Genomic DNA, 27,241 nt, shown 5'->3' with positions numbered 1-27,241 from the left:
AAATAAGGAAGGAATGATTAGCTGCATCAAATATAATAACTATGTTAAGGAGGAAAGAGTATAAATTAAGATGTTATTAATGTTCATTGGGTTTCTTGTAGAAGCCGTTTCCAGAATAGGACAAGGCAAGAGAAAGCAAACTAAATCTATGGGTTCAAAAGTAACTGGCAGATAGATGGCTTTGGAGAGGCTTGGATATAAAGGGTAAGGGGAAGACAGCTATAGCTGAAGAATGGGAGGAATAGGACAAGATCAAAGGTTTACCTCTGCTTGTTTTTAGCATGGATCTCTTGTATCACTACCACTTTAAAACAAGGTCCTGCCATTAGCATATGCCTTCATCATTATTAGTTCAGTCTCTCTTCTAAGTCTCTGACATCAACCATGAGGCTGGAAAGAAGTCATCCTTGCCTATGTGATGTCAGGGTTTTAGGAAATATTGGACTAACCAATCTTCCCCTTTATACATACACAGAGAAACATGTCAAGTCAGTCTATTCATATATTAAGGGAATAAAAAAATGAACACTAGAATTGGCTATGCTAATACAATATAATACAAATATGCCCGGGTGTTTTAAACAATTATCATTAAGATAACAACAGCCAATTAAGCTTCTAAATGCTTAGAGACGGCATATCTAAGAGCCTCTGATTTTTCTTTTTATCAGAAATCACGATGTGCACATATATGTAAAGAACTCTCAGACGACATTACAAAATAGTTGGCTCTGTGTCGGAAGTTTAGAAGTTTCATTCCTTGTTAATTACAAGAGCAAAACATAAACAGATGTCAAGGGAAGTTTTACTAGATAAGAGGAAAATGAATTTTTTTTTGAGCTTTCTTTATAAAATCTTTAAAGGCCCTTTCATATAAATTCTTCATGAAAGGTGTACTATTTATCATAATTTCATAATCAAAACTTTTCTATTATCTAAGTTTATTTTCTGTTACTACGTGATAAAAACATTTTCCCTACATTATGTTCAAGTTTATAAATAGAATTCATTCTATTCTAACTGCCTGATACAAACTTCTTTTACAAGAATGACAAAATTCCTTCAAAAGTCAGGGTTTTATGACAAACCCTGATTTAAAAATAATTTTGTGCTGTGCCTCGATTTGCAGCTATATCCTAACAGGTTCTTGGACTCTTTAATGCCTGCCTCATCTATATTTGCTTCTTTACAAGATAAATGGAAACATCTGAGAACTGGTTATACATTTATTTGTAAATAGATAGTTATTAGAGCTATCTGTCAATATAGACAATCTTGCTATTTATACCTAGTTTGGAAGACAAGGTAAACATCAAAGTGTTTTAAAGAATAGAACTTTCTGTCAGGGCTACATAGATGAAGGAGCAAAGAAACAGAAAGTACGTCGATGCATACAAGCCACAGAGATCTGTACTCGTATTATCAAAGAAATTATGTAGCAATACAAAAATATGGCAAACATGCATGCTCATCATAAATACTGGGTGGCAGCTGTTGTTCCTAAGTTATGACCAAAAAGTTAGGCTTGAGATGCCATGCTCTTAGCTACTACCCTTATCAATACACTCTCTTGTATGCATAGTGTAATCCCATTAACTAAGTCAAGTCACTTACGTATCTGCAACTATGCCCTCTGCTATTTCACAAACATGCACAAATAGGAGAGCAAATGTCAGAATCCATCTCAGGTTATGTCCAGGAAAGTGAAGCCATGTGTTGTGATGAATTTGTACTTTTGAGCTTTGACTGCCCCATCCTGAAAAAAGAAAAAAAAAAGAGGTAAGTAAAAGGATCCATTATAATCATGGAAATAATTAACATTGTGATATGCTTTGGGGAGTTCATTAAACCTAGCACTTTCTAGAGCAGTGATGGTGAACCTATGACACGCGTGTCAGAGGTGACACGCGAACTCATTTTTTTTTTGGTTGATTTTTCTTTGTTAAATAGCATTTAAATATATAAAATAAATATCAAAAATATAAGTCTTTGTTTTACTATGGTTGCAAATATCAAAAAATTTCTATATGTGTCACGGCACCAGAGTTAGGTTAGGGTTTTTCAAAATGCTGACACGCCAAGCTCAAAAGGTTCGCCATCACTGTTCTAGAGAAACGGGGGAAATCCTGATCTATTTTCATTATATTAAAAAAAATAATTTCAAAATTATTTTTACAAGACTGCCTAGGTCAGTGGTCGGCAAACTGCGGCTCGCGAGCCACATATAGCTCTTTGGCCCCTTGAGTGTGGCCACAAAGTTTCAATCGCACTGTACGTGCGCGCCCGCACATGGTATTTTGTGTACGAGCCACACTCAAGGGGCCGCAGTTTGCCAACCACTGGCCTAAGTTAACAAGTTAACAATTATGGCATTGTTCAGGAATACCACCAACTCTGAGTGACAGCATGATTATTTCATGCTAATCAGAGCTCTTATTGACAGGTTCCTGATTCATTCAAAAGGAAAAAAATTAATGATAGTATTAATAAAATAAGTTTGGTGTCTAAAGCCTCTCAAAACACAGGATCTATGAGAGACTAACAAAAAAAGGTCATATGTGATGATGAAATATAGAACTCATTAGTTGAGTCAACTCTTAATCATATGCATATCATGTGAGAAAAATGAAAACCTATGACTGGGCCAGCACTATTCAACAGTGGTAGAGTATTTTCTCTAAAAAAGCTAGTCTTGTTCATTGTTGAGCTTTAAGCAGAATCAAGGCCCTGTCTGGCATGGCTCATCGGTTGAGCATCGACCTATGAACCAAAAGGTCACAGTTCAGGTTGCGGGCTGGATTCCGAGTTAAGGGCGTGCAGGAGTCAGCTATTCCATGATTCTCTCTCATTATTGATGTTTCTATCTCTCTCTCCCTCTCCTTTCCTCTCTGAAATCAATAAAAATATTTTTTTTAAAGAACAATATAGGGAAAACAAGATGGCGGCAGGGGTAAACACTAGAAATTGCTGCCTCGCACAACCACTTCAAAAATACAACTAAAAGACAAAACATACATCATCCAGAACCACAGGAAGGCTCACTGAGTGGAAACAACTAGAAGGAAAGAGAAAAGCACACTGAGACTCAGAGGAGGTGCGGAAGTAAAGTGCAGAGGTACAGAGGCGCATGTGGAAAGAGCTAGCAACTGAGGACGCGGCTGTCTTTTTCAATCAGGAGGGAGTCACAAGCTCCCGACTGCTCTGAACTCCAGTTCCGGGCGAGTCTCTGGGGACCCAGACACATAGGGGAAGAAACTGGACTCTCTGGCATTGGTTGGAACTCGAGGGCGGCTTTCTCTCAGAAGTGCTTGCAGCAAATACCATGGGACACTGAGACCCGGGTCCTCTTAGGGTAGGACTGAGGAGCAGCCATAGCTGCTTGCTCCGCCCTGTTGATCCCCTGAGACCCCACCCCACCCAAGCTGTGTGCAGAGGCTTTTGCATATGAAAGGCCTGGCCCTTTGCAATCTGAAAATTACCTAACAAACTGCAGCTGGGTCAGAGAGACCCAGAACTTCCAAGAGAAGGCACAAGGCCCCACAGCAGCTTGCATTGCTTCACAGCTGGGCGTCATCTGGGTACCTCCAAACCCCAAACAAGGAAGAGGAATCTACAGATCTCTCCTTAGCTCCTGCTGGGTAGCTTCAGGCGGAGGCTAAATTAGCACCTCCTCAGAGATCCAAGAGCCAGTGTACCTAGTGGTCAGAGTGGGACCATCCAGATTATAACTCCTCAGATCCATAAGGGACATACTAGGGGGCAGACTCAGTGAGCATCAAAGCCCCACTGAAGCAAGTCTTGCCCCAGAAGGGTGTCTCTGGCACAGAAGTTCTCCCACTGCAGACACAGCTGATTCTCACAGCCAATTGGCCTGGAGGTCGATTCCTCCCAGTGATACCTACAACAATCAAGGCTTAACTACAACAAGACTGTACACAAAGCCCACAAACGGGTGCACCAAGAGTGTCCACCTCAGGTAATTGCTGAGGCTGAGCCACTGCGCCCTATAGGACACCTAGCACAGAAAGCCACTCTATCAACACAGGGAAGCATAAAAAATGTGGAGACAAAGAAACAGGTCACAAATGACAGAAATGGAGGAAAGCAAACGACTGGATATAGAGTTCAAAACCACACTTATAAGGTTTTTCAAGAATTTTCTAGAAACCACTGATAAATTTAGTGAGACCCTCGAGGTTATGAAAAAGGACCAACTAGAAATTAAGCATACGCTGACTGAAATAAAGAATATTATGCAGAGTTCCAACAGCAGACTAGAGGATCGCAAGAATCAAATCAAAATTTGAAATACGAGGAAGCAAAAAACACCCAACTGGAAAAACAAAAAGAAAAAATAATCCAAAAATATGAAGATAGTGTAAGGAGCCTCTGGGACAACTTCAAACGTACCAACATCAGAATTATAGGGGTGCCAGAAGAAGAGAGACAACAAGATATTGAAAACCTATTTGAAGAAATAATGACAGTAAACTTCCCCAACCTGGTGAAAGAAATAGACTTCCAAGTCCAGGAAGCGCAAAGAACCCCAAACAAAAGGAATCCAAAGAGGACCACACCAAGACACATCATAATTAAAATGCCAAGAGCAAAAAACAAAGAGAGAATCTTAAAAGCAGCAAGAGAAAAAAAGTCAGTTACCTACAAGGGAGTACCCATATGACTGTCAGCTGATTTCTCAACAGAAACTATGCAGGCCAGAAGGGAGTGGCAAGAAATATTCAAAGTGATAAATAGCAAGAACCTACAACCAAGATTACTTTACCCAGCAAAGCTATCATTCAGAATTGAAGGTCAGATAAAGAGCTTCACAGATAAGAAAAAGCTAAAGGAATTCATCACCACCAAACCAGTATTATATGAAATGCTGAAAGGTATCCTTTAAGAAGAGGAAGAAGAAGAAAAAGGTAAAGATACAAATTATGAACAACAAATACACATCTATCAACAAGTGAATCTAAAAATCAAGTGAATAAATAATCTGATGAACAGAATAAACTGGTGAATATAATAGAATCAGGGGCATAGAAAGGGAGTGGACTGACAATTCTCAGGGGGAAAGGGGTTTTGGGAGGTGCGGGGGGTGCAGGAAGAGACTGGACAAAAATCATACACCTATGGCTGAGGACAGTGTGTGGGGGGGTAAGGGCAGAGGGTGGAGTGGAAACCAGGTGGAGGGGAGCTATGGGGGTGGGGGGGAGGAAGAGGAACAACTGTAATAATCTGAACAATAAAGATTTAATAATAATAAAAAAGAACAATATAGGTTTACCCTTAGCTCACCATTGAAGAAAAAATTCATTAGATTTTAGTAAAATTTTGATGGTTTCCCTCAAACAAGTAGAGTAATGCCAACTCATATGTGGTATACTAGGAAAAAACTCCACTTTGTCTCATTTTGTCACCTTTTTTTCTAATTTTTTGAATCCAGAGAAGTCCTATATGTGTCAAGAATGAATGTATTGGCCACCATGAATAATGCTGCAATGAATACAGGAGTGCATATGTCTTTGCAAATAAATGTTTTCAAATTGGAAACAACTGAAGTGTTCATTGATAGATGATTGGATAAAAATATATGGTACATATAAACAATGTAATACTACTCAGCCATAAGAAAATATGAAATACTGCCATTTGTGACAACATGGATGGACCTTTAGAATATCATGCTAAGCGAAATAAATTAATAACCATAAATTTCACTCATATGTGGAATATAAAACTGAAAGCAACAAATGAACAAACAAGAAAAAAAACATCTCATAGACTCAGACAATGGTGGTTACTAGAGGGAAGGAGGTTAAAAGAGGGTCAAATATATGATGATAGAGAATGACTTGACTTTGGGTGATGGGCACAGAATACAATATATAGATCATTTATCATAGAAATGTACATTTGAAACCTATATAATCTTATTCATCAATGTCACATCAATAAATTTAATAAAATAAATAAATAAATTTAAAAATGAGTTTTGTGCCTGAAATATTGCAGGAAGAAATTTCTTTATGAACAAACTAGAGGCCCGGTGCATCAAATTCATGCACTCAGGGGAGAGGGAATCCCTCAGCCTGGCCTGCGCCCTCTCACAGTCTGAGAGTCTTCAGGTGATGTCCAACTGATGGCTTAGGCCCGCTCCCCATGGGCCTCTCCTGCCACTGCCGCTGCACTCACCAGCCATGAGCCTGGCTTCTGGTTGAGAGGTGCTCCCCCTGTGGGAGCGCACTGACCACCAGGGGGTAGCTCCTGCATTGAGCATCTTCCCTCTGGTGGTTAGTGTGCATCATAGCGACTGGTTGTTCTACTGTTCAGTCAATTTGCATATTAGCCTTTTATTATATAGGACTAGAGGCCCAGTGCACAAAAATTTGTGCACTGGGGGGGTCCCCTCAGCCCGGCCTGTGCCCTCTCACAGTCTGGGACCCCTCGGGGGATGACCACCTGCTGGCTTAGGCCTGCTCCCTGGGGGATTGGGCCTAAGCTGGCAATCAGACATCCCTCTGGCAGCCCGGCAGCCCGGCAGCCCTCAGGGGATGTCCATTTGCCAGTGGGGAGCAGACCTAAGCTGAAGTCAGACATCCTTAGCGCTGCTGAGGAGTCAGGAGAGACTGCCACCACCAACGCTGTACTGGCAGCCATCAGCCTGGCTTGTGGCTGAGCAGAGCTCCCCCATGTGGGAGCGCACTGACCCCCAGAGGGCAGCTTCTGCATTGAGCGTCTGCCCCCTGGTGGTCAGTGTGTGTCATAGTGACCAGTCATTCCCAGTCTTTCTGCTGTTAAGGTCAGTTTTCATATTACCCTTTTACTATATAGGATAGAGGCCTGGTGCATGGGTCGGGGCCAGCTGGTTTGCCCTGAAGGGTGTCCCGGATCAGGGTTGGGGTCCCCACTGGGGAGCCTGGCCAGCCTAGATGAGGGGCTGATGGCTGTTTTCAGGCTGGCCACACCCCCTTTAGGGTGGGGGTCCCCACTGGGGTGCCTGGCCAGTCTGGGTGAGGGGCTGAGGGCCGTTTTCAGGCTGGCTGCAACTGAAGCTCCCAGCCTCTCCTTTTTTTCTTTTTCTTTTTTTTAATTCTGGGATTTATTTACCTTCTATAATTGAAACTTGGTTGCCATCACTGGAGCTAAGAGCCGGCTCCTGCTCGCTCCAGCTCTGTGGCCACGGCCTGCTGAAAGCAGGTATATGGGGTTTGTTTAGCTTCTATAATTGAAACTTTGTTGCTTTCGGAGCTCAGAGCCGGGCCGCGGCAGGCGGGGAACCTTGGCTTCCTCCATCACTGGAGCAAGCAAGCCTCCTGCTCGCTTCAGCTGCGTGGCTGCCGGCCGCCATCTTGGTTGGGTTAATTTGCATATCGCACTGATTAGCCAATGGAGGCGTAGCAAAGGTATGGTCAATTACCATGTTTGTCTATTATTAGATAGGATGAGATTCCCTGAAGCATTCTTTGAAAAGAAAATTGATTCATGTCTTATTTGTTCCCAAATGAACTTACTATTAGATGATTAGTTACAGTTAACATGTTTTTGTTTGTTTGTTTGTTTTTTGTTTGTTTGTTTATTTTAGTGAGATGGTACTCCTGTTGATCTCACAGCTTCTGATACATCTAGTTTAGGATTGTCTCTTCTGTTAGGGAACCTTATTAATGGAGTATGTGGCTTGACTACCTACACGACCCTGCTAGCAGACACCATCTTGCTGCCCATCATGACCCCGAAAAGGGGCAGCTTCCGGGGTGCTCGAGCCGCAGCAATAACCGGAGTCCAGTTAACATGTTTATTAGAATTTATGCCATAAATTCTTGCAGGCAAGCCCTGTGTCTTTTTGCAGCATTATAGTTTTCCTCATACTTGATATCACTGAGATTTATTTATGTACTCTCACTAGCTCAAATAGCCAATATTAGAGATAGTCTGGATTTTTCCCATTGACAATGTTCACTCCAATTCCACTTGATTTAAATATCTTTTTTGCCAGCCTTTGTGTTTGATGCTAGAAATACAGTTAGGAATGTTATAATACTTACTCTAAAGAAATAAATCGGATGTCAAAAAAGAGTTATTAATTATAGACTTGCACTTTAAAAAAAGATGTTCTAATTTTGACCAAACACCACTCTTAATGTCCTGCAAATAATACCACATAAATGACTAGTATTCTATACGTGGCCACTGTAGTCCCAATATATTGGTTTAACATGAAAAAGTATGTGTCAAGAGTATGTTGGCCTCTGCATGACATGATATGCTTTAGTAACAGAACTTCCCTTCCAACAGTAGACCTGGAGAAGCGGAGGACCGAATTAGTGAATTAGAAGACAAGGAAGCAAAAAACACCCAAACTGTACTGCAATTGGAGAAAAAAATTAAAAGACAGGAAGAGAGCCTAAGGGAGCTTTGGGACAATATGAAACGAAACAACATACGAATAATAGGGGTGCCAGAACAACAGAAAAAGGAACAAGGGTTAGAAAACCTACTCGAAGAAATAATATCAGAAAACTTCCCTGAGGTGGGGAAGAAAAAAGTCACACAAGCACAGAGAGTCCCAAACAAGATGAACCCGAAAAGACCCACACCAAGACACATCATAATTACCATGGCAAATGTTCAGGACAAAGAGAGAATCTTACAGGCTGCAAGAGAGAGACGGAAAGTTACATACAAGGGATCTCCCATTAGATTATCAAATGATTTCTCAACAGAAACACATCAGGCCAGAAAAGAATGGACGGAAATCTACAAAGTGATGCAAAGCAAAGGACTGAATCCAAGAATACTCTATCCAGCAAGGCTATCATTCAAAATTGAAGGGGAAATAAGAAGCTTCATAGACAAAAAAAGGCTAAGGGAGTTTATCACCACCAAGCCAGCAATGCAAGAAATGCTAAAGGGACTGGTGTAAAAAGAAATAAAAAGCTCAGAAAGAAAACAGCCACACAAAAAAAGAAATGGCTACAAACAAGTACCTTTCAATAATAACTTTAAACGTAAATGGACTAAATGCTCCAACCAAAAGACATCGAGTGGCTGAATGGATAAAAAAACATGACCCATACATCTGCTGTCTACAAGAGACCCACCTCATTAGAAGGGACTCACACAGACTGAAAGTGAAGGGATGGAAAAATATCTTTCAGGCAAATGGAAAGGAAAAGAAAGCTGGGGTAGCAATACTTATATCGGACAAAATAGACCTCAAAGTGAAGGCCATAACCAGAGATAAGGAAGGCCACTTCATAATACTAAAGGGATCAATACAACAAGAAGATATAACCCTGGTAAACATATATGCACCCAATGCAGGAGCACCCAAATACATAAAAAAACTCCTGGAAGATATCAAAGGAGAGATCGACAACAATACAATCATAGTAGGGGACTTTAATACACCACTGACATCACTGGATAAGTCCGCTAGACAAACAATCAGCAAAGAAATAGCAATCCTAAATGACTCACTAGATCAGATGGACTTAATAGACATCTTCAGAACACTTCACCCCAAAGCCGCGGGATATACATTCTACTCAAGTGCTCATGGGACAGATTCAAAAATAGACCACATATTGGGTCACAAGCAAAGTCTCCCCAAATTCAAGAAGATTGAAATCATAAAAAGCATCTTCTCAGACCATGATGGCATAATATTAGAAATAAACTACAATAAAAACAACCCAAAATACTCAAACACTTGGAAGCTGAATAGCATGTTATTAAATATTGATTGGGTTACCAATGAGATTAAAGAAGAAATTAAAAACATCCTGGAAACTAATGACAATGAAAACACAACAATCCAAAACCTATGGGACACAATGAAAGCAGTCCTGAGAGGGAAGTTTATAGCTCTACAGGCCTATCTCAAAAAACAAGAAAAAATGGTAGTAAATCATCTAACTCTACAACTCAAAGAATTAGAAAGAGAGCAACAAGAAAAGCCCAGAGTGAGCAGAAGGAAGGAGATAATAAAGATTAGAGCAGAAATAAATGACATAGAGACCAAAAAAAAAAACAATACAGAAAATCAATGAAACCAAGAGCTGGTTTTTTGAAAGGATAAACAAGATTGACAAACCTCTAGCCAGGCTCACCAAGAAGCAAAGAGAGAGGACCCAAATAAACAAAATCAGAAATGATAGAGGCGAAATAACAACAGACCCCACAGAAATACAAATGATTGTTAAAAAATACTATGGAGAGCTCTACTCCAACAAACTAGACAACCTGCAGGAAATGGACAAATTCCTAGAAAAATACAACATTCCAAAACTCAACCAGGAAGAATCTAAAAATCTCAATAGGCCAATAACTATGGAAGAAATTGAAGCAGTCATCAAAAAGCTTCCAGCAAACAAAAGCCCAGGACCAGACGGCTTCACAGGGGAGTTTTACCAAACATTCAAGGAAGAACTAAAACCTACCCTCCTCAGACTACTACAAAAAATTCAAGAGGAAGGAACACTTCCAAGCTCATTCTATGAAGCCAGCATCACCCTAATACCAAAACCAGGTAAAGACAACACAATGAAAGAGAATTACAGGCCAATATCCCTCATGAACATAGATGCCAAAATCCTCAACAAAATCTTAGCAAATCGGATCCAGCAGTACATCAGAAAGATCATACACCATGACCAAGTAGGAATTATTCCAGGGATGCAAGGATGGTACAATATCCGCAAATCAATAAACGTGATACATGACATAAACAAACTGAAAGAAAAAAACCACATGGTCATATCAATTGATGCAGAAAAAGCATTTGACAAAATCCAACACCCATTTTTGATAAAAACTCTCAGCAAGGTGGGAGTAGAAGGATCATACCTCAACATAATAAAAGCCATATATGACAGGCCCACAGCCAACATCATACTCAATGGACAAAAACTAACACCATTTCCCCTAAGAACAGGAACAAGACAGGGATGCCCACTCTCACCACTCCTGTTCAACATAGTACTGGAAGTTTTAGCCATTGCAATTAGACAAGAAGAAGAAATAAAAGGCATCCAAATTGGAAAAGATGAAGTAAAACTGTCCTTATTTGCAGACTACATGATATTATACATACAAAACCCTAGAGACTCCATAAAAAAACTACTAGACTTAATACATGGATTTGGCAAAGTAGCAGGATACAAAATTAATGCCAAGAAATCTGAGGCATTTCTATACACCAATAGTGAACTTTTAGAAAGAGAGATTAGAAAAACAATCCCATTTACCATCGCACCAAAAAAATTAAGATACCTAGGAATAAACTTAACTAAAGAGGTAAAAGACCTCTACTCAGAAAACTACAGGACGTTGAAAAAAGAGATAGAGGAAGACATAAACAGATGGAAGAACATACCATGTTCATGGATTGGTAGAATCAACATCATTAAAATGTTCATACTACCCAAAGCAATCTATAAATTCAATGCACTTCCCATCAAAATACAAACGGCCTACTTCACAGATCTAGAACGAACTCTCCAAAAATTCATCTGGAATAAAAAAAGACCCCGAATAGCTGCAGCAATCCTGAGAAAGAAGAAAGTAGGTGGGATCTCAATACCAGATATCAAGATGTATTACAAAGCCACTGTTCTCAAAACTGCCTGGTACTGGCACAAGAACAGGCATATAGATCAATGGAATAGAATAGAGAACCCAGAAATCGGCCCGAACCAATATGCTCAATTAATATTTGACAAAGGAGGAAAGAACATTCAATGGAGCCAAGACAGTCTCTTCAATAAGTGGTGTTGGGAAAATTGGACAGATATATGCAAGAAAATGAAACTAGACCACCAACTTACACCATATACAAAAATAAACTCAAAATGGATAAAGGACTTAAATGTACGACAGGAAACCATAAAAATTCTAGAGGAATCCAAAGACAACAAAATCTCAGACATATGCCGAAGCAATTTCTTCACAGATACAGCTCCTAGGGCACTTGAAACTAAAGAGAAAATGAACAAATGGGACTACATCAAAATAAAAAGCTTCTGCACAGCGAAAGAAACCATCAACAAAACAACAAGAAAACCCACTGCGTGGGAAAACATATTTGCCAACGTCATATCTGATAAGGGCCTAATCTCCAAAATTTATAGGGAACTCATACAACTTAACAAAAGGAAGATAAACAATCCAATCAAAAAATGGGCAAAGGACCTAAATGGACACCTTTTAAAAGAGGACATTCAGAAAGCCAAGAGACATATGAAAACATGCTCAAAGTCACTAATCATCCGAGAGATGCAAATCAAAACAACAATGAGGTACCATCTCACACCTGTCAGACTGGCTATCATCAACAAATCAACAAACGACAAGTGCTGGAGAGGATGTAGAGAAAAAGGAACACTCGTGCACTGCTGGTGGGAATGCAGACTGGTGCAGCCACTATGGAAGACAGTATGGAGTTTCCTCAAAAAACTGGAAATGGAACTCCCATTTGACCCTGTGATCCCACTTCTAGGAATATATCCCAAGAAACCAGAAACACCAATTAGAAAGGATATATGCACCCCTATGTTCATAGCAGCACAATTCACCATAGCTAAGATCTGGAAACAGCCTAAGTGCCCATCAGTAGATGAATGGATTAGAAAACTTTGGTACATCTACACGATGGAATACTATGCTGCTGTAAAAAAGAAGGAACTCTTACCATTTGCAACAGCATGGATGGAACTGGAGAGCATTATGTTAAGTGAAATAAGCCAGTCAATGAAGGAAAAATACCACATGATCTCACACATTTATGGATAATAAAGACCATTATAAACTTTTGAACAATAATAGATACAGAGGCAGAGCTGCCTCAAACAGATTGTCAAACTGCTGCGGGAAGGCCGGGGAGAGTTGGGGGGCAGGAGGAAGGGGGGTAAGAGATTAACCGAAGGACTTGTATGCATGCATATAAGCATAACCAATGGACATATACACTGGGGGGTAGGGGAGGCCAGGGGATTGTCAAGGGCGGGGGGAAAAAAGGACACATATGTAATACCTTTTGTAATACTTTAAGCAATAAAAAAATTTAAAAAAAAAGGAGACAAAAAAAAAAAAGAACTTCCCTTCCAGCTCTAGGAAGAGTTAGTTGTTCTAGCAGGTTAATTCCTAGGTAAATTTGTTCCTATATCTGTAATTGGACTTACAATGTGGTATATAGCAGTCCTCCCTTATCCTTGAGAGATACATTCCAAGACTCCCAGTGGATGCATGAAACCGAAGATAGTACCAAACTATATATATTGCTTTTTTCCTATACATACCTATGATAAAGTTTAATTTATAAATTTGGAAAAACACCAGGTTAACAAAAATGACTAATAATAAAATCAGACAATTTTAACAGTACATTGTAATAAAAGTTAAGTGAATGTGTTATTTTTTTCTCTCTTAAAATATTTAATTGCTCTGTATTCACCTTACCATTTAAAATAAGCCTTTTATGACTTCTCTTTGACATAGTTGAGCTTTCTTACTATTCTTGCACTTTGGGGTCATTATTAAATAATGAACACAAGCACTGTGATAGTGTGATTGTCACCGAGTTGGCTAAGTAACCAATGGCTGTGTAGCATGTACATCATGGACACACTGGACAAAAGGATGAACTACATCCCTGGTGGGGCAGAATGGGAAGGCACGAGATTTCATCATGCTACTTAGAACAACATCAATTTAAAACTTATGAATAATTTATTTCTGGAATTTCCCAGTTAGTATTTTCTGAGTGCAGTTGACCGCAGGTAAGTAAAATCGCAGAAAACGGAACCATAAATAAAGGGGGACTATTGTAATCATTTATCTTAATTTTGACACATCTGTTTCACTGGCTTACTCCAGTGAATATTCTAGGCAAGTACTGTGCTTTAGTCATTTTCCATTCTCTTTACCTAACATAAAGTAAGACTCAGCAAATGCTTTTGATTTATCTTGTATAATTATCTTTTTCCTCTTTAAAAAAAAAAACCCTGTTGCTGCTACTTGATGTCCATTTCTAAGATGGCATGTAAATTCTATTTTACATACAGAATGTTAGGTAAAAAAAATAAATAAATAACTGGAATACATAATACTTGCTTGTGTGTATGTTGTTGTTTTTTTCTTACAGAGTTATATATCACTTTTCATCTTGGAGAAATTAGTCAACATTATACCAAATCTCAGCCATTAATAAGACTTTTTCATAAACATTAGGTGATGTAATATAGAACAGATTACTTACCAATAAATAATATTGGAAAAGTGATAAACAACAGGAAGACATGAGGAACTAGGTTGAGGGCATCCACAAAGCAGGTATTTTCCAAAACACCACCATTGATATTATATGAAGAAATGCTGTCGCCACAGAATGAAAGGTTCATTTCTTATGATATGGTTTACTCTAAAATGAAGATAAAAAAGGAGAGCCTCTTATTATTAAATTTTCCATTATAAAATTATAGCCTTAAAAAGGTGTTATCTTAAGCCCTAAGAAAAACCATGCAATGTTAGTAGAGTTATTCACAATTCACAGAGGAGGATATTGAGGTTCAGATTGGTTGAGAAACTTGCCAACCAATAGAATAGCTGGCATCCACACCTAGGTGTCTGACTATAAACTATGTTTGTCCAGTTGTGTCACACAGCCTCCAATCTATTTTTTTTAAGAAAATAACTTACCTATTCTTATTAAAATAAGTAGCAGCTTAAGACTTTAGCCTCACTGGACTTTATTTCTTTTCCTCATTTATGTAGGCCTGGATTCTGAGCTAGATTATTAAAGGCTGGCAATGGCTTGAATAACTAAAACAGTACTATTTTTCTCTCCTCTTTCTTTGATTTGTTTTAAAATCAATGGTCACAAATAATATTTTTCCCTGGGAAAAAAATAGTGTTACATAGAAAAGATTGGCTACAGTAGGTAAATTATTGGAGAAACCAAATTTCAAACAAAAGTTTTATATAACATCATATAAATAGAACAACTGGTTAGAAAGCCTATGTATTTACAGTCTAGTAAAGCTTATATGGAGTTCCTCTCACATATTGTTTTGGTAAACCTTTTTTGTTTTTATTAATCATTGATATGCTCTCTAGTTGAGACTTTTCTATCTTAAAAAAAAAAGTCATACTTAAAAAAAACTCAAGATAAGGTTATATACTTAGCAAATCTTTATCAACTATAAGATTCCAAGCTGGATAAAAGAATTAAAAATAACTTAAGATCTTTAAAATAACAGGAAAACAGAAATTATGATTTATAATTGTTAGATTATTTCTGATAAAGATGAAAAAACAGAAAATAAAAAGTAATAGTAGCTAGTAATGAAATTTTTAATACACGTCATAAAAGAAAACTTTAAGTACATTCTAAATTGAAAGACATGTATAAACTGTTTTATTTATTTTAGCTGGTTTTATAATTTTATTCAAAATGATAATATTCCAATTGGCCACATTTATAAACCTTGACATTTAATCATTATTACTGAGTCAGATGCTAAAAATGTAATCTGAATTTGCAAAACTTCATTAACTCTAAGGATAACCTGCTTAGTATTTAATCAGTCCTATTACCAACCAATTAAGTAACTTTTGGATACATGTGTGTGACTGTGGAAAGAAATTATCAGAGAAGTACAAACAACCTGAAAAAGTCAAAGAATATTTTTGGTCCTGTACCTGCTATCTCGGATACTAGACCATTAACTAATTAACTATAAAAATACTCACAGAAGCTGATCCTGTGCTAGACAGTAGGGATCCAATAGTGCACATGACAGAAACTGTCCCTGTGGTTTTAGACTGATAGGCTACATCAGTCCCAACAGTTCTTGGTATTATGTAAAGGTTATGGTGTAAAAGTCAGAGAAATATACAGTAACATTATCACACGAAGGTGCATACTTCAGATTAATAAAGCAAAAGCTTTAGAATGGTTTCTTCCTTCTACCATAATCTCTAACCTCAGACTCCTCCTGGCTCCCAACCTGTTCCCTGTATCTCACCACATCTCTCCTTTTGCCTTTTCACCTGCCTCCTCTTCCATCCTCTCCCTTTGACTGTGGCACATTCTAACTGCCAGACCATACTACAACCCAACAGGGACAAAAAGAAGGAAGGAATGAACTTATGGTAGATACATTGAAAATCATTGTGTTTACCTTACGAGTTTTTATTCAACCAGGATTTTTAACTAATTCTTAGATCTCCAAATATCATTCAAGGTTTCCCAGCAGAACCCAGGTTAAATTAGAAAGGGTTTGGGAAGGGTACAAATTGCTGCTCTTGCTGGCTAAACTCTGATCCCTGACATCTTTCAGCCCCACCCCTTCTGGATCTGTCTAGTTCAGCTAAGCACTGACAGAGGCCCAGCATCAAGGAGGAGGGAGAGGGAAGACAGACCAGACAGGAAGGCAGGACATTTTTCTCCTCACCAGCATAAAACCATGGGAAGATGTTCAAGTATTTGTTTAGGACAGCTGATAGAGTCGGAGAACGTGACTAAATGAACTTTAAAGACAAACATCTGAAGTGAAATTTTGTGATAGGGGTGGTCTGCAGAGCAAAAACACAAAAAGAAACTACTCCTAGATGACCAAACATGATTTCATGTCAAGAATTCTACTCTCAGTATTCTTATTCTTTGAACTGCATTGTATGAGAACTACCCTCAGGAGTTAAAAAATTTGGATTTAGTTTACACGCGTAAAGTAAGGGAAAACTAGTACTCTTTCTTGTTCATCCAGCAGAGAGTGTCAGTTCTAATGTAGTAGCAGTCCCTGAGAATTTAACATGCTGGAAACATCTAAAGAAAACACACCAAAAGCAGTATTAAAGCTTTCATTCTTATTTACACAATAATTCACTCTTTAGTTATTCAGAGATTAACTAAATTATGTTATGAGAAAGGAACGTTACATATTAAGTAATTTACTTAGGACTTTATCCTTATCTAAGGCATTTTCAGGATCAGATCAACCAGTTATTAAAACAAATATAATACCGTCTTGAAGTTATTCAGTCGATGGGTCATAAAACATGAGCTCAAATATGTCTGTCTGTTTATCTATCTGTCTATCTACCTATCTGTCTATAAACGACAGATCCGAGTGGGAAAATCACTACCAAAAAAATGCCCACTGACTTCGGATTCAGTGCCTGAACTGAACGCACCCATTGAAGTCCTATCCCAAACCAAAGGAAATGCTGGCACTGCTCCGCAGATAAGATTCCTTACACAGACACGCCAATGGTGTTTGTTTTTTTTTAAATCCCAAACTAAACAAATAAAGCAACAAATAAATACCTTGGGTATTGGCTTGATGCTGCTTCAAACCCCTACTGGCGCACTGGCGCTACCTTCAAAACACCGGCTTCCTACACTGTCTTAAGGGTAAATTTCAAACCGGGAAGCAGAACTCCTAAAAAACAAAACAAAGAATAACAAAAATTAAGCAGATAGAAAGTTACTTCGTGAAAAACACAGTTAATGTCTAAGAGGGGGGAAAAAGGAAATTAACTCCTTACACGATCTCCAGCGGGTTAAGAAGGAGCCGGCAGTTTTGCAAGAAACGCTGGAAACCTGATCCCCACGCCCTCTGGTCTCGGGCTGGGGCCCGCTCCCTGATCCTAGAAATAGCCACCGGGAAGGCAGAGCCCCGCAGAGTGCGCGGGCGCCTTCTGGTTGGCGAAATGTTAGATCCAAACCGACGGCTTAAGAGGTTAAATGATATTAATGTAAAAGACGTGGGCTCACTTACTCCGAAGGCAGAGCTTTCCTCCCCTATCCGAAGCCCGCAGGGCGCGCAGTGGATTATTTTTAGGGTGGTGGGAGATCAGCTGCTGCCTCCTATCGAGTTTCTAAATTGCACACACTGTTCTGGGCTGGGGCGGACGCGGCGACTCGGAGGCAGGAAACTGGGCAGCAGCCCCGAGCGCAGCGCAGCGCCGGCGACTGGAGACCCTCCCCACCCCCGCTCGGCCCGGCGCTCGGCTCGCGAGTCGCTGACTTGGGGCGCGCGGTGCCGAGATTTTTTACAAACTCAAGTACTGTGCGTCCCCCAAGCTTCATCCGACACCGAAACTTTCACTCTGTGATGCAATGATTCACCGGAGTCTGGTTTTAAACGTCAAAATACGCGAGGCATTCGCTTGCATTTTTCTCCCCGGGCTCTGTTTGCGCCCTTTGATGAATCACACAAAGGAGGCAGATTGGGGGCTTCACCATTCCCCCCTGAGCAGACCGGGGTAATGAAGGGCTCCTTCCAGGCAGGAGAAAGCGGCCGCCGGGGATGTATTATTGGTGCGTGCGAACGTTTTGCAGGAGCAAGGCAGGCTCCAGGCGAATGGTTGCCCCAGGCGCCTGGGAACCTCGGTTCCTCCTGCGGACCATTGGCCGCTACCGCAGGGCCACCCTTCTCCTGCGCCCCAAAGTGGGACTTCGGCTCCCACGGCTGCACACACAGTGCTCCCTACTCGTGCTCCCCACCCGAGTTAGAGAGATCACTTATTCTTCAGAAGATAACGTGTTTAAATCACACTCACTCCACAATAACCCCCGACCCCCAGGACGCCAGCCATCAATTTCCTCCTAGACCACCTTCTTCAAGTAACACGCAGTTTTCTCGGAGACCAGTGCTCAGTCGGCTTGAAGGAAGCACTGTTTTCGGCAACTGTCCTAGATCTGGTAACTGATGGTCAGGCAGGCGGGCGGCTGCCTCCCTGGCTCCCCGCGCGACCCCTCGCCCAAGAGGCGCCGCTCCAAGGCCACGGCACCCGGAGCTGGATCCCGGACCTGAACCCTAAACCCCGGCGGCCTCCTGGCCTCTCTGACGGTGGGCAGAGACCGATTCCCGCCCTGCCAGCCCCTGGGGATTTCCTCATGGGCGCCTCACTCTGGAAGGATGCCTGGCTTTGGTCAGCGACTGAACCTGGAACCCGTGGCCGCTAGGGGTCTGCAGGCCTCCTGGGGCCGCACCAGGGAGGGTCCTCAGAGCTCAGGCCCTGCGGCCTTTAAAAGCTTGGCAACTAACTGCACCCCAGAGCTGTTTGGGGAGACGCAGGTGCACAGGGAGAAAAGAGAGTGCTTCAAGATTGGGGATCCAGGTACTGGAACGAGGGAGCTGCAAATAATCCCCAGATACAGGCTCTGAGTGTGACTACACAAAATCAAGTTGATTTGGTGATTTTAAAAAAACCCATTATTAAGATTATTTATAATGACAAATGCTCAATGTAGAAACTTTGGAAGATATAGAAAAGTAGCCGAAGCCAGTTTGGCTCAGTGGATAGAGCGTCGGCCTGCGGACTGAAGGGTCCCGGGTTCGATTCCGGTCAGGGGCATGTGCCTGGGTTGCGCGCACATCCCCAGTGGGGAATGTGCAGGAGGCAGCTGATTGATGTTTCTCTCTCATCGATGTTTCTAGCTCTCTGTCTCTCTCCCTTCCTCTCTGTGGAAATTCAATAAAATATATTCTTAAAAAAAAGATATAGAAAAGTATAAGGGAGGCCAATGAGCCCCCAAACTTATAAAACCACTGAAAACATTGTTATATTTTAACAAAAACAAGCCATATAGTGCAGTGCTTAAAAGAGTTGGATGCAGAAGCTGGTCTGCTATCAAATCCTGCTATCCCACTTGTTACCTCAGAGACTTTGGACAAGTGGCTTCATCCCTCTGTATATCAGTTTCCTCAACTGTTCAATGGTATAAATTTTTTTAAAAAATGCTTTATAGGTTTGATGTGAGGGTAAGTAATACAATTCCTTTAAAGTGCTGAGAAAGTATCTGCCGTTCAGTAAAAGCTAATATTTATGCTATGGTTATTTTTTTTCTATGTATGTTTTATATTGTTGGCAATTACAAAACAATTTATCTCCCCACAGTATCTTTTAAAACAATTATTTCCCACCCAGCCGGCATGGCTCGGTAGTTAGGCGTCGACCTATGAACCAGGAGGTTATGGTTCCATTCCTGGTCAGGGCACATGCCTAGGTTGCTGGATCCATCCCCAGTGGAGGGCATAGCTGATCAATGATTCTCTCTCATCATTGATGTTTCTATCTCTCTCTCCCTCTCCCTTCCTTTCTGAAATCAAAAAATATATATTTTTAAAAATTTAAATACTCTTTCTTTAAAAAATTAAATTAAATTAAAACAATTATTTCTTAATAGTATTTTTAAAACTTTATAGAAATCATTTAAATGGCTGCATAGTATTCCATTGTGCGGCTATCCCAACATTTTAACCCCATCTTCCTATTGTTAGGCAAAGAATTGCCAAATTTTCACTACCATATATAATTATATGATAAATTATTATTTTTTTTATTTTTTTATTGCTTAAAGTATTACAAAGAGTATTACATATGTCTCCTTTTTTTTCCCCCGCCCTTGACAATCCCCTGGCCTCCCCTACCCCCCAGTGTCTTATGTCCATTGGTTATGCTTATATGCATGCATACAAGTCCTTCGATTGATCTCTTACCCCCCCCTCCTGCCCCCCAACCCTCCCCGGCCTTCCCGCTGTAGTTCGACAGTCTGTTCGAGGCAGCTTTGCCTCTGTATATATTTTTGTTCAAAAGTTTATTATGGTCTTTATTATCCATAAATGGGTGAGATCATGTGGTATTTTTCCTTCATTGACTGGCTTATTTCACTTAGCATAATGCTCTCCAGTTCCATCCATGCTGTTGCAAATGGTAAGAGTTCCTTCTTTTTTACAGCAGCATAGTATTCCATCGTGTAGATGTACCACAGTTTTCTAATCCATTCATCTACTGATGGGCACTTAGGCTCAAAAAGTTTCCCAAACACTAAGAACAGCATGTGCCGAAGAAACTCAAAACCTGATAAGGCTTCTCATGCTTGAAAAACTCTAAGTAGCTTAATGTGGAATAAATAAATGAAGATGCAGTGAGTTGGAAGGATTGCTAGAGACTGGTTTGTGATAAAGATGTATTTCAAGCCAAACAAGGTGAAGCTTCTTCCCAAGTTTCCCAAGCAAGCATGAGATTCTATGACCAGATCCCTACTCTAAAAAGATCTCTCTGTAGGCAATGTGGAAGACAGATTGGTGGGGGTGAGATGGAAACAGGGATGCAAAACAAGTGCGAGATGGTGAGGGCCTAAATCGCCACTGTCACAGTGGGACAGAGAACAGAACACCCTTTTGGAAGAATAATGCACCAGACAGTTCCTTAATTGCCAAATGTTGCAGCCTCTTTTAGTTTAAATCCTGCCTGGCTTCTCTCTACCACTTTGACACTCTTAATTATCTTCCTTTTTGGAAGTTTACTTCCTTTGTTTTAACACATCAAACTCTTCCTTCTAGTAGTTTACTTTTCCTCAGTCCCCTACAGAGACTCGTTCACTACTTACTCCCTACATTTAGTTGTTACTTTAGGTTCTCCTCCTTCATCACCTCCTATACTCTTTAGAAGAGAACTTACCCTCATGGCTCTGAAACAGGAATTTTTAGGGGTGAAAAGACAGGTTTTAGGAAAATGTAGAAATCAAGGGGACCATGGAAAGAAGCACAGGGCTGCAGAGCAGCAGAAGTATATTTCCATAGAATAGGGAAACTGAAAAGCTGCAACAGGTACATTTCCATAGAATGAGGGAGCTGGGAACAGCAAAAGGTCTATATTTACAAAATAAAGGGAAGGAAGCACTTCATCCAGAAGGAGAAGAAGAAAGCCCAAAGGGAATAGGAAAACAACAAGGGGGGGGGGAGGAGAACCTCACATGTTCACGTGAGGTTGACCTTTGAGCTCAGGAGTTACTATAGTAACCAGTCTAGGGGAATAGTGACCAATCAGAGGGGATATCAAGGCACAAGTTTCTGTAGCCTTTAAACCATAGGAAAAAGGAACTCTGTGGGACCCTTTCCTCCTCCCCATGTGGGAATCCATTCTTGGCACTATTTCCCTCTCCCCACTCGGGAGTCTGTACTTGTTCTTCAATAAATCTCCACCTTTGCTATACTATCCTCTGTCCGTGGATTCATTTGTCGACTCCAGCGGACAAAGAATCTGAGTTCCAGTACAGTCCAAAAATTCCGTTTCAATGTAATTGCTTTCCCTTTGTGGATTCTAATTTATTAAATTCTTAATAAATTAGTAGGCAGAATTCTAGAATTAATTTCTAATTAATGCTATATAGTATGTGAGATGTGTTCATATCCTAGAGAGCATATTTAAATATGTCTAACTGACATTTTTCTGGATTCACCTAGGCAGTTCTGCGCAACTTAACAAAGGAGATATGCTCTGAAAAAATGCTTCCTTAGATGGTTCTGTGGCTGTTCAAATGTCATAGAGTGCACTTCCACAAACCTGGATGGTAAGGTATAGCCTACTATTGTAATTGTACTGGCTATACTTTTATAGGTCTGAAAGCACAGTGGGTTTGTTGGCAACAGCAACACCACAAAAACATGAATAATTGCGTGTAAGCCCTGATATTTGGCTTCTCTCTTTGTAATGCAAATGTATGACTTAAGCTTTGAATTATGAGGGATTAAAAGGGACATCCAGAGGCTATCTCTGTCTCTAATAAACACATTGCCAATCACTGGAATAGACAGAGAGCTGGGCTACCTCCCCCTACTACAGCTCCTTCGTTTAAAATCTTGATTGATTTCTTTAACTGACCACTTGGACTAGTTGCTTTTTTCTCTCCTGGCACTTCAGATTCCTACTCTTATGTTCTAAATTCAGCAATAAAGAGTAAGCCCTTGCCTGGCCAATGTGGCTCAGTGTTTGAGAATTGACCCATAAACCAAGCCATCACCAGTTTGATTCCCTGTCAGGGCACATGCCCGGGTTGCAGGCTCAGTCCCCAGTAGGGGACCTGCAGGAGGCAGCGGATGGATGTTTCTAATCTCTCTATCCCTCTCCCTTCCTCTTTCTCTAAAATCAATGAATTGTATTTTTTTATCTTTAATTTCTTTATTGGTTAAGGTATTACAAATGTGTCCTCATCCCCCTATTAATCCCTCCCGCCCCCCCACCACTCATGCTCTCATCCCCCCTGTTGTCCGTGTCCATTGGTTTGGCTTATATGCATGCATACAAGTCCTTTGGTTGATCTCTTCCCCTTACCCCCACCCTCCACTACTTTCCCTCTGGGGATTGATAGTCTGATCGCAGTTTCTCTGTCTTTGGATCTGTCCCTGTTAATCAGTCTATGTTGTTCTGTATATTCCACAAATGAGTGAGATCATGTGGTATTTATCTTTCTCTGATTGTCTTATTTCACTTAGCATAATGCTCTCCAGTTCCATCCATGCTGTTGCAAATGGCAAGAATTCCTTCTTTTTTACTGCAGTGTAGTATTCCATTCTGTAGATGTACCAGAGTTTTTTCATCCACTCATCTGCTGATGGGCACTTAGGCTGTTTCCAAATCTTAGCTATGAGAATTGTGCTGCTATGAACATAGGGGTGCATATATCCTTTCTGATTGAGTTTCTGGTTCTTGGGATATATTCCTAGAAGTGGATCACTGGTCAATGGAGTTCATTTTTAGTTTTTTGGAGAACTCATACTGTCTCCACATTGGCTGCACCAGTCTGCATTCCCACCAGCAGTGTAGAAGGGTTCCTTTTTCTCTACATCCTCTCCAACACTTGTTGTTTGTTGATGATAGCCATTCTGACAGGTGTGAGATAATACCACATTGTTGTTTTGATTTGCATCTCTCCTATAATTAGTGACTTTGAGCATGTTTTCATATGTCTTTCAGCCTTCTGTATGTCCTCTTTCGAAAAGTGTCTATTTAGGTAAATTGCCCATTTTTTTATTGGATTGTTTATCTTCCTTTTGTTAAGTTGCATGAGTTCCCTGTAAATGTTGGAGATTAAACCCTTATCGGTGATATCATTGGCAAATATGTTCTCCCATGCAGTGGGCTTTCTTGTTGTTTTGTGATGGTCTCTTTTGCTGTGCAAAAGCTTTTATTTGAAGGCATCCAAATTGGAAAAGAAGAAGTAAAACTGTCCTTATTTGCAGATGACATGATACTGTACATAGAAAACCCTAAAGACTCCATCAAAAAATTATTAGACTTAATAAATGAATTTGGCAATGTAGCAGGATACAAAATTAATGCCAAGAAATCTATGGCATTTCTTTATACCAATAGTGAACTTAGAGAAAGTGAGACTAAAAAAGCAATCCCATTTACCATCGCACCAAAATAAATTAAGATACCTAGGAATAAACTTAACTAAGGAGGTAAAAGACATATGCGAAAAACTACAGGACACTGAAAAAAGAGATAGAGGAAGACATAAACAGATGGAAGAAGATACCGTGTTTATGGATTGGTAGAATCAACATCATCAAAATGTCCATACTACCCAAAGCAATCTATAGATTCAATGCAATCCCTATTATATTACCAATGACATATTTCACAGATCTAGAACGAACGTTCCAAAAATTCATCTGGAATAAAAAAAGAACTCGAATAGCTGCAGCAATCCTGAGAAAGAACAAAGTAGGTGGGATCTCATTATCAGATATCAAGCTGTATTACAAAGCCACTATTCTTAAAACAGCTTGGTACTGGCACAAGAACAGACATATAGATCAATGGAATAGAATAGAGAACCCAGAAATCGACCCAAACCACTATGCCCAATTAATATTCAACAAAGGAGGCAAGAGCATACAATGGAGTCAAGACAGTCTCTTCAATAAATGGTGTTGGGAAAATTGGACAGATACATGCAAAAAGATGAAACTAGACCACCAACTCACACCATACACAAAAATAAACTCAAAATGGATAAAGGACTTAAATGTAAGACGGGAAACCATAAAAATACTAGAGGAATCCACAGGCAGCGAAATCGCAAACATATGCCGAAGGAATTTCTTCTCTGATACTGCTCCTAGGGCAATGGAAACTAAAGAGAAAATAAACAAATGGGACTACTTCAAAATGTATTTTTTAAAAAGAGTGAGCCCTTAGAACCTCAGGCCCCCATTCTCAACCCCAATGAAAGCAGAAGCTTGGGCCTATCCGTCCTTTCCTCATTGCTGTGTGCTTCCTAGGGCCCATATGCTCCTGGGCCTGTAAGTAATACCAGTAGACTCTTTTTTATATATAAATATATTTTATTGATTTTTTTTTTTTACAGAGAGGAAGGGAGAGGGATAGAGAGTTAGAAACATCAATGAGAGAGAAACATCGATCAGCTGCCTCCTGCACATCTCCTACTGGGGATGTGCCCACAACCAAGGGACATGCCCAAGGGTCCCAGAATCGAACCTGGGACCCTTCAGTCCGCAGGCCGATGCTCTATCCACTGAGCCAAACCGGTTAGAGCTAAACTCTTTTTTTTTTTCTTCAATGTTTCCTGGTGGTTAGTTAAGTCGGTCCAGTTGTTTGTAACATTAGTTCAGAAGGGGGAGCTGTGAATGGGCCCAAGTGAATGCCCTCAGTTATTTGTAGAAAACAACATAACATTATTATGCGCAAACTGAAACCTGCTCAAAACAGTAATGCTTTGGACTATGATTGCCCCCACATCATTAGGCAACAGGACTTTTTCAGCTCTATCTTCATGAACCTAGCAGTTTAATCCAAAAAAGTCTACATAGATCAAAATTTCTTGTTGTCTGTTGTTTCAACTTAAAAATACATACAAATTTTGTACTATACACTGTAACATCACCACCACCATTAATAAACCATATCCATTTTCTGAATCAGTATGTTCCAGCATCTGACGTTCTGTCTGAATTCAATAAATATTTGTTGAATTATTATATAATATATCTAAGTTGACATTAATGGGGAAAAATAGATCTTCCCAGATCTTCAAGTAAAATCAATGCACTAGGAATATGCCCCATTGTTACTGGAAGTGGAGTTCTTGGGTGCCTTGAGGAAAATAATTTCCTGAGGACCCCGTGGAAGAATAGGATTTCATGGAAAGTTTTATTGATCATGTAAAATTAAGGGGGTTCCGCTCCACGGTCCCAAATCTGTCCGTCTAGCCATGAAAAAAGTCCAATCTTGTCTTGAACAGGGCCAGAATTAAGGCCACTGCCTGGAATTTTTGCTCCATATTAAAGTCCAGTCTAGTCTAGCTTAGCTTGTGTTCCCAGCTACAGTCCATTGTGTGTGGGGTCCACGTGGCCATGGGCCATGCGGTTGCTTAAAGCCACATGACTGTGGAGAGAGAACAGGTGAGTACAGATCATAGAGCTAGAGAGTGAGAGGGAACAAGAACAAGTGTGCAAGACAGAGGGAACTCTTGGTCTGTGGATTTTAACCAGGAAATTTCCAAGATTCCACATGCTTGCAGTGGCTCAATCCTTCTAGCCAATCATCTTTTTCCCAGGCTAGACTGGCAGGCAAGCACCCTGACTATGTCACCCTGACTTTACTCTACATGTGCCAATCTTCCCCTTTGTTTGATTCCCTCCCGCAGTGATCTGCAGGGAATGGACCAGTGGTTCCCTGGAGAGCTTGAAGCTGTACCTTCCTGATGAAGCTGCCCAGGTGGCTATGCTTATACTGTCTGGCCTTCCCTTTGTTTTCCTTTATTATTATTAACTAGGGGCCCAGTGCATGAATTCATGCACCATGAAAGGAACTGTGGACCATGAGGCTACACTGGGCACAGAGGCGGGTCTTGTTCCATCCTCTGCCCCCCCACCCAGTCCCTCCCGCCACAGCCTCCAGTCTCCTGTCTGCCGGCAGCCCCACTCCCACCACCACTGCTCCCACACACTCACAGCACGGAGTGATGGGGCCGGCATCAGCAGTAGGTGTGAGCGGGACCAGTGCTGGCAATGGGTGTGATTGGCAGCTCAGTTGCCAGCAGCGGGTGCAAGCAGGACTGGTGCTGGGTGCCAGCAGCGGGTGCAAGTGGCAGCTCTGGCACCAGCAGTGGGTGCAAGCAGGGCTAGCACCAGCAGCAGGTGTGTGTGCCAAGTGGGACCACAGCACGCAGGAGTAAAGAATTTTCAGTAACCACCAGAGGTGAGCCCAGATGACAGCGACTGGCACCCAGCCTTTTGCTCGTGCCTCCGCTCACCTGCTCCACCATCCCACCGTGGCCAATGCCTGCCATGTTCCACATGCGCCCCCTGGTGGTCAGAAAATGTCATAGCAACCAGTTGTTTGGTTGTTTTGTTGTTCCGCTGTTTGGTCTATTTGCATATTAGCCTTTTATTATATAGGATAACTAGCTAATTGT

The 27,241-nt window shown here is 40.7% G+C and overlaps 1 protein-coding gene across 4 annotated transcripts in view; it reads right to left on the bottom strand.

The window, feature by feature from the left end:
- The window catches only part of ABCC9 (ATP binding cassette subfamily C member 9), a 118,515-nt gene extending 100,564 nt beyond the window's left edge, over window positions 1–17,951 (bottom strand). For 3 of the 4 annotated variants that reach the window (XM_014457521.2, XM_023755525.1, XM_023755524.1), the window contains exons 1-4: window positions 17,784–17,951; window positions 17,330–17,444; window positions 14,261–14,422; window positions 1,615–1,756 (exon numbers count right to left, since the gene is read on the bottom strand). In XM_014457521.2, coding sequence (XP_014313007.1) covers window positions 1,615–1,756; window positions 14,261–14,402 — 284 coding nt within the window. In that variant the 5' untranslated portion in view covers window positions 14,403–14,422; window positions 17,330–17,444; window positions 17,784–17,951. The other variant, XM_014457520.2, reaches the window with a different exon arrangement.
- Window positions 17,952–27,241: the final 9,290 nt, after the last annotated feature.

This window comes from Myotis lucifugus, unplaced genomic scaffold (genome assembly GCF_000147115.1).
Source record: "Myotis lucifugus unplaced genomic scaffold, Myoluc2.0 scaffold_78, whole genome shotgun sequence".
Taxonomy (NCBI): Eukaryota; Metazoa; Chordata; class Mammalia; order Chiroptera; family Vespertilionidae; genus Myotis; species Myotis lucifugus.
Note: the sequence above shows the minus strand (reverse complement) of the source record. Positions and strands in the feature narration are given on the sequence as shown.